This window comes from Syngnathus leptorhynchus, chromosome 2, assembly GCF_054491065.1.
Source record: "Syngnathus leptorhynchus isolate UIUO chromosome 2, UIUO_Slep, whole genome shotgun sequence".
NCBI lineage: Eukaryota > Metazoa > Chordata > Actinopteri > Syngnathiformes > Syngnathidae > Syngnathus > Syngnathus leptorhynchus.
Window position 1 is genome coordinate 18730720 of NC_141196.1, and position 11331 is coordinate 18742050.

Below are 11331 nucleotides of genomic sequence, written 5' to 3' on the forward strand. Positions count from 1 at the left end.
CTGCCAGATTTTTCTGTGTTTGTGTACACGGATGCAAGACTTACTCTCATTTACTCTCCTGAATTTGGTTCAAAAGATCAACTGTGCAGACTTGTACATGTGATTTTAATGGAGGTGTTGTAGGGATCTACTGTAGTTACTTCTTTGAGCGATAAAGCGTCTCAGGGCGATTTGGCTTGTCTCCTCGTCCCCATCCTGTAAGTTAAGACCCGATTACATCATACGAAGTCTGCGCCTCCTCCTTGCCGAGCCCCCGCCGGGCCTGGCTGCTCATTGGAGGCCTGCCTCGAGCCGACAGCCACGTGATTGGCTTAATGTCTGTTCGAGACCTACTAACAGACTGACATAAAGAGGAGAGAGAGGGCGCTCTGTTGTTATGGCTTCCTCGTCCTTCTAGGGGCACACCAAGGGGAGAACAAAAGGTTGAGCATATTGGACATACGTTGGAGGTCAAATGTCAAAGTTGACACCCGGGCTGGACCGACATGAATTTTTTCAGGGCCGATGCCGATATTTGAAAATTATTAGCAATTAAACGGACGTTTGATTCTAAGAATACATATTTCCAGTTTTTCTTTTATTCTCATTGGTGACTCAGTCGCTAACAAGCAAACTTGAACCTCTCTAGCAACTAGTTGCCTTTTTTGTTGTCTGTATTGGGATTTGAGCCCGTATGTGGAGCCATTTTTTTTTTTTTTTGCTTCAACTTGCAATCACAAACCTGAGATATAAGCGCCGTATGGTAGCGGTGTCATAAAAAAAAGTGGCATGAAGCTGTTTCTTGCCAGTCAAACTGAACTTAAAATGAAGAAAATCACACGTGTATTTTAAACAACCACAACAAGCTAGACTGCTAGCTTAAGGCAGATGCAGACAGAAAATGTGCAGTAACGTAGAAAAAATAAGAACACTACTTAGTGATAAACTGTCCTTTTTCCTATGCAAAAAAAAAAAGTTTTTGTGGGGTTGAACTTGTTACAAAATGTCAATTCAATTCACTTCAAACAGGAAAGATGATATGAGATAAGCCTGATTTGATTTAAGCGTGCGGGCTAGCTACTCATATCTCAAGGCACCACCATATACATTATTTTAGTGGTGCATTCAATGCTCTCTGCTTGTGTGAGTGTGTGTGTTCCTGTGTGTAGAGTTCACAAGGGACATCTGTTAACGGCAATGAGATTGGCTTATGTAACAGCTCTGGGAAAAAAAAAAAGAAAACGAAAAAAGAAACAGGGGTGGTTCAGTTCCCTTGGCCAGATACATTCTCTTTTCCCTTCTTAAGCTGAGCCTCTGAGCGGAATGTTAAGTTAGTGTCAACAAAACATTGAATAAAAAAAAACAAAAACATGCGGATTTTATTGAAACCATTCTTAACTTGCTTTCCAAAGAGCTCTCTTGAGCCCTTCCATTCACATGTTTGCTCTTTGGCAACGTCAGCCTGCACAAACGAATCAAACATGTCAGCCTCACGATTAATGCCTTGAGTTTATGCAATGTCAGCGTATCAAATGGTGTGGAATCTCTCACCGTTTTTGACGCCTGATGTTCACGCCTCTAAATAAATCCCCCGGCACACACAAGACACCCAGTGAGGTGGTGTCATGTCTTGTTGTGCTCCCTGTTACAAGAAGCCGCCCTGACCTTAGATTGACCCAACACAATTAACACAGTTGGTGCACAGTTGAAATCAAGCCTGAATCGACTATCATAGAAATACAGATTTGTTCCAGGGTCAAATTGTCATCATCATAAAACATTTATTGACAACCACTTACATCTTAATGTTAATAATAGGTCCCGGTCAATATATATATTTTTTAGGCTTTTATTTATTTATTTATTTATTTATTTATGTTTGTATTTATTTATGTATTTATTTGTTCATTTATTTCTTTATTCATTCATTTGTTCATTTAATCGTTTCTTGTTGAGGAGCTGAGCCAGAAGATGTTGAGCCACACTGATGAAACATATCACATGGATCGCCCGCTCTTCAACTTTTCAAATGTGGAAAAGAGATTTCAAGAAGTATTGATCAGTTTGACTGCACAATTTTACATGCCAAGGTATGTTGGTGTACTCAGTACTTCTTGGGACTGTTCACCAGCCAATGGCAGATTACATAACAAAATATTGTTTCATGATTTCCTCTGAGCTACAAATGCTGGTTCGTCACATTGGAAAAATGACAGCAGCTATCATCCTGTCAACTTCCTGTCCTTTTTTTTTTTTTCTTTGTGTTACTGATTGGATTGAGTCTACACAATGTGCAGCTGGTTTATACTCAGTCAATTACGCAATGTGTTCTTTTCTGGAAGATTGAAAGCAGAGTTTTGATTTTATTTGCACACAATGTCTGGAGGAAATTGTGTGCTGCTGAAATGTTACAGCAACAATTTGCAACCTAAATTGTGATGCCTGTTTCATGAAATAGTGTTCAATTATGCCCACTAATCTCAAAGTAAATCAGTAGTGCTGACCCCTGGTCACCAGCCAATGGCAGATTTCATAACAAAATACACATTGTTTATTGATTGTTATTTTAACTCATATTTAAGGTTGAGTTTTGATTAAATACGAAGGTAAATCAATGAATAATCATGATTGTTAATTGTCATTCCAATTTCATTCATTCAAGAAATAATATTTTTTACATGATTGCTCAGCCCACCCAATTTTTGCAAAAAATGTTTCCCACTCAATGTGAACTTCTCAGTTTATAGCCAACATTTGGCTACAAGCAGAAAAGTCGAAATGGGTGGGGTTTGTTCAACAAGTCCTTGGACAAAACAGGCCTTGCCATTCATCCACATGCCCGCTCATACACGCATACACACACACACGCACACACACACACATAAAGCCGTGCTATTGTTTCCTTGTTGTTGCTGCAGATTAGATTAAAGTGTGCAGCTGCCATGGAGAGGAGACCATTGTCCTATGGTGAACTTTGTGATGTTGCTCATAAATGTCTGACAACACGTGATCACTGTGAAAGAAGCGCACGCTGGAACAGAATCCAACTGAACGTGTGCATGCGTGCGTTCCAAAGCCTCATCAACCGTCTAGCATGTACGCCACGCCCAACATTACATAACCATGTACAATTTCTACTTCCAATGTCCTGCATGCAATTTACAGAATCCAGGAATTTTGAACCTCGGAGAATGAGATGATACGCTTGGGTTTTTTTTTTTTCCTCGAATGCCAAACTGATGGTAACAACGCATGCATACAAGCTAAAAGGCTGCCTTGTCTTCCCACCGCAATGCTAGATAGTAGATCGTTAATATCCCGCACAGATCCATCCAAACGAAAACACATACCAGCCACACCGACATTATGTCAAAATAGGAGCGAGCGAGGTGGTGCAGTTGGGATTCGCCGGGATGGAGGAGAACATAGTGTTCCAGCATTCTCCAGCTGCTGTGGGATGTACATTCATTTGTCATTCTCAGCACAGTAAAGACTAATAGAAACCAGCTAGTGTTTAGCAGCGGCAGGAAAAGTACTTGGAAAATATTTTTTTGCAAAATTTCCCTAATTTAATGTTTTGAATTATCAAACAAATGTGAATATCCGTTATTAAATGATTTGAATTATTATGTGAGAAAAAAAAAAGCAAAGCTACTTGAACAGTGTGGACAAGTACTTGCCCCCTTGGGAAATCGTGAATTTTCCATGCCTGATCACATTTTTTTTAATTCCAATTTTCCATGCCTAATCACATTTTCTGTGACCGCACCCAAGCCTGAGAACCCGCCTGTGAAGTTGAATGTCCAAAAGCTGCAACAATATGTCCTGATCCAAGGAAATTCAAAAACAGATGACAAAGTAAATGTCACTTATCAATCGGGAAAGGTGTACAAAGCAAATGGAGAAAGTATGAAACAATATATCCAGCCTCAATCACAACAACAACTCATCGAGAAGGTCACAAAAAAAACCAGAACATTTAAAGAACTGCTGGTTTATCTCAACTCAGTTAAGGGTCATGACTCACTAATAAGGATGAACAAATGTGTCAGATATCCAGATTCTACATGAATAACTTCATAAATATAAACACTGGAAAGTGGTGACACATAGCTCAGTTTATATATATATAAATAAAAAAAACATCGCAGCAAAATCCTGCAAACTGTTAAGCAGCAAAGAACTGTAATGGCAATCCACGGCTATAAGCTGCATTCTGCTAACGTCGAGCGATCTGATTGGATGATTTGTAAGCGCTTTGACTTGATGTCATGTCAGTATGTACGCATATTTGCATTCATGAAGGTTTGCTTGGATCTTTATACGACAAAGTAAAAAATGTCACACCTCTCAGCGTCATCCCAAGTGATTTATTATCAAACCACATCCAGCAGAGGGCGCTCCACCTTCAAAATGCTCTTGTACATCCAGCAAGTAAGATTTCTTGTCCGATTTTTATCATTCAGTCAATAGATTGTACTTCTAATAAGGTCAAGCGATTCATTAGTTGGAATCGAACTTCTCATATTTGAGTGGGAGTGTCAGTTAAATTGTCTGAGAAGTGTCTGGTGTGACAAACAGCAACGTTAACGACATCAGTGCTGGTCTTGGTTACGTCTACAGCACAAGGCGGCGTATTGTGAGGCCCGGGCGTGCACAATGACGCGTTCTTCCTCCATGCTATGAGACCATTTGGGTTGAACCATGCTGCTGGCATGCTCTGTAGTTACTACTTAACACTGGACTGCGAGCTACCTTTGGAATAACTGCTGCACATGCTTTTATATTAAAACACAGGTGTTGTTTACTCAAGGAGCTGGTTACCAGAGTAACTGGCCGGGTCTGATAAATACAACGAGATAGTGTGCCCGCAATGTAAACCTGACCGCTCCAAAGGTATTGATTATTAGTCACACCTCCAGCAGGTTGACCTGACTTAACTCATAAAGGCATCATGTCTGCCTCATCCCAGTCCAGTCCAGTCCAAAGCCCGTCACGTGGACACAGTAACGTTTGACAGTGGTTGTTTTGCTTTTGGGGTTAATCAAGTACACCAGTGTCACAGAAATCGATGATTCCTAACTGTCAGTTCCAGGGGCCTACTAGAATTTTTTTACGACGAGTCGCAACTGGCGAGGCTAAGCGTCACCCACCACTCACTTATTTTGGACCAAGACGGGATATATAAAGACTGTGTTGCCCTGTTTGACGGACCTCGCATTGCTCCACGAAAAGTAAGGCAATGTAGTAGATGGATTTCTCAAAGGTGAGGCCTCTGTAAATTGACCAATTAGAGAACAAGATGCAAAAACAACTTCCACTAAAGGGGCAAGAAGTGGAGTGCCCCACCAGAGCCAGCTCTTTCTGGTACAGAAGATGTTTAGGTTACAATGAAGTGCTGCTTCTTGAGCAACGATACAACCCCAAGTTACAACGCGCTGTAGTCTATCACTAGCTAGCTAGCTAGCTAGCTAGAACCATGGTAATAAGTACATTATATATTCATATTGTCGCTGTCAGGCATAAAAACATAATCACACCATACAGATTGAAAGGATGGATGTTTTTTAGGCAATAACAACTGAAAATAAATAGGTTAGATACGTTTGAGTAAGCTTGTTTTGCGGAAAATGAACGGCCATCCATTTACTATGCAGTCTTTGGGAACACCTTGGACTGGTTTGGTGTCTATCGCTCGATTCTCCCAGTCATTACTCTGCTTAGAGTGGCAAGCAACTTGAGTGTGAGTGGTGTGTGCAAATGTTTTACTGGGCCACACATTTAACCCAAAGACATTGCAACAGAGTCATTGCAATATCCACAGAGTGAGCTGCAGATGTGAGGAAACATGTCTCCATTTCCGGCGACTTCACACTGCTGCTTCTGCCGTGTGCCGACTGACTGCTAATGTTTGCCCTCTGGTTTCTCAAGACATGAGCTTTTGGGAGCCTCGTTCATAGAGAATTGGTGTCACGCTACTTGGAAGCCCGTTTTGTCTGGGCATGCAAGGGGGTTTATGAGGGAAATGACAGTGTTGTTTTTATTCGCCAAACTTTGGTGTTGCTGCAACAACAGGAAAAGAACAATATCAAACACAGTTTACAGAACTTAGCGATTCAAAACGGGACTCTGATATTTTAATGACTGAATGTTATTTCACTGATCATCAAGCAAGCACACAACTTCTTTGCGAAGGAGTTATTGTAATAAATTTGTGTCTCAATGCTTTATGTAATTGCGACAATCAGTACAGTCAACATCATTATGTTATTATTTTTGTATCAAATTCATTGATTACTAAATTATCCAGCATTTTTCTAAAGTTAGGATTGACGCCAGCCCACCTTTGACCTTAAGGAGAACAAGTGCGATGGACAAATGGACAGATTGAGCCTCTTGTCCATAATGAAAAACGTATTTTGTAACGTTGGCGCCAGAGTTTGATGAATGTAAGTACTTTGTTTAATAAAGTAGGAAATAGCCAAATTTGTGTTTTGGTTGTTTAGCTAAAAAGGTTTAGGATACTGCTTTAAAATATAACTCAAACAGTAAATGCACCAGAATTGGTCAGATCCTTGTTGCTATTGCTCTGCACCAAAGGAAATATTAGTAGTTACATGTTCAACTTGGGGTCTTTGAAAGACAAATTTGAGGTTATTTCACTGACTTTCTAATGAATTCATCCATTTTAAAACTGCTTCTCTGTATTAAATATAAACCGCATCCACGAATACTGCCTTCCACTCATAGCGCAAAATTTGCTTTGATGAATAAATGTTGTGCCGTTTGTCCAACAGCTTTGTAGCTTTGACATAAAAGATTTGGTGGATTTACTATACTTGTAGGAAGTGTTGAACGGAAAATTGGGGGAAAAGCTGCTTTACAATAAAAATGTCAATCTTGAATAAACCCAACAGAATTACTCAGGTTCTGCATTTAGTTTTGAGGCTCAATTCTTACGGATCAAACGGGAATCTATCCACCCTGACTTTTTGAAGAATAAACTCCTTGTAATTGCTTCTTTGTATTCAAATTATAATATGAACTAGAAAAACAACACTGTGTGGTGGGATGTATTTAATGCATAGTTGTCTTGTTATTTTCTTATGTCTGTCATACATTTACTCTGTTTTGTACATTTGCTGTGAAATGTTGGTGGATTTAATGTTAACCTAGATTGAAATTGTAAAACAATACAAAAGCCCTTTGCTGGGCCAGCTGTCCCGAGTCTGGTTGACCCAGTTAACTTGAACAAGGAGGCTTGAGTGGCGCCGCCATTTTGCCTGGCTGTGCACACCAGAAAGACGAAGAGTGTGAGGACTGCAATAAAGGAAGGCCGCTCCAAAAGGCCGCAGACGTGTTCGTCCTGACTTCCTGCATGCCCTTCATCAGACGGCCGTCATCGTCGCCATTTCGGAGGGGAAAAGCAGCCCCGTGTGAGCCGATTGGCCAGCTGTGGCAAAGCTGTTGCTAAGGCACACCATACTTTCTATTTTACCAATCAAAGCTGTCATGTTTCATTGTTGACTTTGTATTGATGGGGACATTTATTATTTAAAAAAAATGTCAGGCTGGCTTCAAGAGCTATTAAAGGTCATGTTTATCACTCCACATGCACAGCATTTATAAACCAATTTATTGCAGCTCCAAAATCAAACCTTATCAGCGGTGATGTGTGGAGGCATTTTGTCTTTATGACAGTGCAGATTATTTGATCAAGGCGAGCAAAGAACTCAAAAAGGAATATTTGACTTGAAGCAAAAGGAATATTTGACTTGAAGCTTTGAAAGTTCTATTTGATTTAAAGAATAACCCAAGGACACAATACAAACAAGAATACATCAAAGTCATAAAAGGAAATATGCTCACTAAGCATAACATTTGTTACCTCACTACACAACTGTAAACATTAATCCCGTTAAATTTGTTTGTAATGTGACAAAAATGCCGGTTATCCCTGCCCAAAATATTTAGTGTTATGTCTGAAAAAAAAATCTGACTTTATGACAATTCATTCGTATTTTTAAAAACTAATTCAGGTTATAACTTTTTGGGTTGTATTTTAATATTACAGTTGTACATTTTGTATGTAGTATAGTGTTGTTCTTTCATGACTTGGATGATAGAACCATGAATTTTGCTTTTTTTTTTTTCAACAATCCAGAGGAAGAATGTTTGGCCATTAGTTTGTATTGCCCAAGCTCAAGTTTACTTTAGGTTGTGCAGCAGTGCAATGATCCACGATACACGAGCAAGTCAACATTTGAATTGCTTAAAAAGGCGGCTCATGCTCGAAAACCTTTATCTGAATTAAATTCTGCAAATAGTGACCCAAAATATCTCAACCGAGATGTGACTCATTGCTTCATTCCCTATAGAAAATATTTCAGTTGCTAAATGCAGTGAGATTATTTGATTAAAGAGCCTTGTGGTTTTTCATCCATTCATTTTTTGGGGGTAAAAGCTCATGTTTACATTTGTTTGATCCATTAAATTGGGGAAGAAATGCAAATTCAATAAAAGCTAAAGTGACTGGCTTTGAATTTGAGTCAGGTGTACCTAATGTAGAGTCCAAGATCTTCCTCCAGTTCCAAGACAACAAGCCAAGTCGTGTTAAGTCAGTATGCTAAATTAAGAGGAATCTTTTCCTGTCTGTAAATCCTCTGTAATTCCCCGATGAGCGCCACACAAAGCTGCTATACCTACCCCACATAACAGTTTGAAAGCACTTTACACAACTTAAGTCAAATGCAATGGAGTGCAAACTTTTTCCACCAGCACTACTTTGCGAAAGAAAATACTTCAAAGTCTCAGAAAATGAAAATTCTGAACTATTGATCTTATATCTTGGCTAAAACACTTGGTACTTTAAAGTGCTTTCATTTAAAAAAACTAAGCGAGTAACATTATGCATTTCGAACATTAACTGTGTAAACTTTTTTAAAACTTAACATGCAAAAATAACTCTTGATTGAAAGATACAGTACATAAAAAAATGTTAAGACAACTTCCAAGTTAAATTACAACTGAATTAAAACCAAATGGTACTAAATAAAGCCACTCTTGTAGCTATAACACATTTGTGAACCACCACTATAAAGAGGAAGTAAAAAAAGTCAAAGAATAGGGTTCCAATTTATTTATTAGCACAATATAAAATACATTTCAGCACAAATAAGATGAGCCGCAAGACCTTGAATTACTGAGCAGTTATACTACGGGCAAATGAACGGGGCCAAAAAACAGTCAAGGCACGCAAAGTTACAATCACACTGTAGTGAAGAGTGCCCTTAAAGCTCAGCCTTTAAAATTAAATAAAAGAAAAAAAAAAAAAAAAAGAGGAGGGAAAGAATAACCAGCATTCAACTTCTCCTACAGTCAAACATTTTATTCATACACACACACACGCACTCAAAGAAAAAGGTGAAATGTGCAGTAGAAATTAAGCAGAACTGCTGTGCTTCATCAGGACAATTAAACCTCCACCAAGCACTGAACATTGGGAGTCCTGCTCAGGCAGGACGACAACGTGCCGCAGGCGTCACCGGTTTTATGTCGGGAGGGGAGGAAACGAGGAGGACGTAGAGTGCTGACAGCCCGGCTCAGTTGCCAAGAGAATTCCCGTGACACATCCCATCACGTCAAGCAGTCCCGAGGGGGGAGAGGAGAAAAAATAAAATAAAATAAAGCTTTCTATCTCATGAAGTTTCCACCTCCGATCTCTCGCTTGTATCTGTTGGTGAGGTGGTCCGCCTGCATGGTGAGCTTAGACAAAACCCCAAAGAGTCCACGCAGATGAAAGTGAAACTGGTGCTCCAAGTCGGCATTGTCGTCCACGGGCAGCGCCCCTTTGATGGGTTTCTGCTGCTGCTCCTGCTTGACGGCCATCTCCAAGAAACTGGCACCGCTGCTCATCTCCCGCTTAAGCGGACCCCACTCCATGTCGTTCTTGATGGACTTGAGGAGCAGGTAGTGCTCGTACATGTCCCTCTGCTGTTTGCTGGGACACTGCACCTCCTCGTCGTCTTGGTGATTATTGTAGTTATTGTTGGCTTCCGTCTGACTCGCAGCCTGCTCCTCCAGGGGCATGTCACGCAGCAGGCTCGGCACCATGATGGTCTCGTCCATGTTATTGGCCGCCGCGATGAAGCGGTGCATGACGTTAATGAGGGAGTGCTTGTTGGTGGCCGAATCGCTGCTGATCTGCATCATGGCTGAAGGCTTGGTTAGGTTATAGCGGTGTGGCTGGCTTGGCAGGTGGCGTTTTAAGGCTTGAGCTGCAACAAGGAAGCTGTGATCAGACATTCAAACGATCAACGCTATTAATCCCGTTCAATGTGCACAGCATGACCTTGACTTCCTGTATTAAACTAGTATGAATGATTCAACCCGGAAAATATGACTTACCTGAATTTGGAGCTTGCGTGATGAACTGCTTATGGGGGAACTGATAAGAAGATAATCTTGTCTGATTTTTTGGAGGAGCTCCGGTGTCCACCCGCCTTGAAGGAAACGTAAGTATTTCCTCATCGGACAAACGGCTGATTTCCGTTTATATACCTCACAGCCGACGGGTTGGAGTGCGGAAAGCCAAATCCTGCCTCTCCGTCCGTTTCGGGCAAGCCCATTGGCTGGGGAGCCGGATAAGGGTGGGCCTAGAGAGCGTATGATCCAGTTTGAGCCAATCGTGAGTCACCAGATGCGGGTCAATCAAAATGTCTTTGTTACGCGCAATTAATCGTCAGCAGCTTTGAACACGGAACGCTTTGACACCGGCATATGTATTTTTCCTCCCCAGTTGTTATTTGGATTATTCATACTATGGAACGAAAACGCCTCTGTGTCACACAGGATGATTGTTACCCATAATCGCTTTCAAACATTACGTGTCACGGCTTTGTAGGCCTCTAGCGACATCTAGTGTTTTGCCTCATCTTTTAAACGTTTCAAAGCGACGTCACGTTTAAATTCAAACTTACATTTTTGCAAATGACTCGATCTTAATCACAAAATATGAGGCGTGTCGTGTGTTAGACAGAACAGTGCAGTATAGTACAGTTGAATGTATTTTGGGGAATTTTAAACGTGGCGCGTCATGGCGTCATTAAAAGCTAAACTCTTTCAAAGTGACTGATACTACTAACTACTACTACTACCACTACCAATATATTACCTTAGATTGATCTCCATAGTAAATTGTGTATTTAAAACAAACAGACACTTTCGTCTCTACATAGATAATAATGCTCGGATTTGAATTGGAACCCTTTGGAACCTCATGTTTGAGTTGATAAATATATATACGTATATTCTCTCCATGTATTTATTCACAGATTAATTAAAGATGCTGAA

General features: G+C 40.4%; 1 protein-coding gene across 2 annotated transcripts; it reads right to left on the minus strand.

The window, feature by feature from the left end:
- Window positions 1-9103: 9103 nt before the first annotated feature.
- On the minus strand, window positions 9104-10684 carry mid1ip1l (MID1 interacting protein 1, like). Of its 2 annotated transcripts, none has more exons than XM_085932412.1 (2): window positions 10387-10684; window positions 9104-10270 (listed from the first exon to the last, which is right to left on the minus strand). In XM_085932412.1, exon 2 carries the CDS (start codon window positions 10189-10191, stop codon window positions 9673-9675), a length of 519 nt encoding a protein of 172 aa, XP_085788538.1. In that variant the 5' UTR covers window positions 10192-10270; window positions 10387-10684; the 3' UTR covers window positions 9104-9672. The 2 variants fall into 2 exon arrangements, with proteins under 2 accessions (XP_085788538.1, XP_085788530.1); XM_085932404.1 differs by having other exon boundaries at window positions 9104-10256; window positions 10387-10643.
- Window positions 10685-11331: the final 647 nt, after the last annotated feature.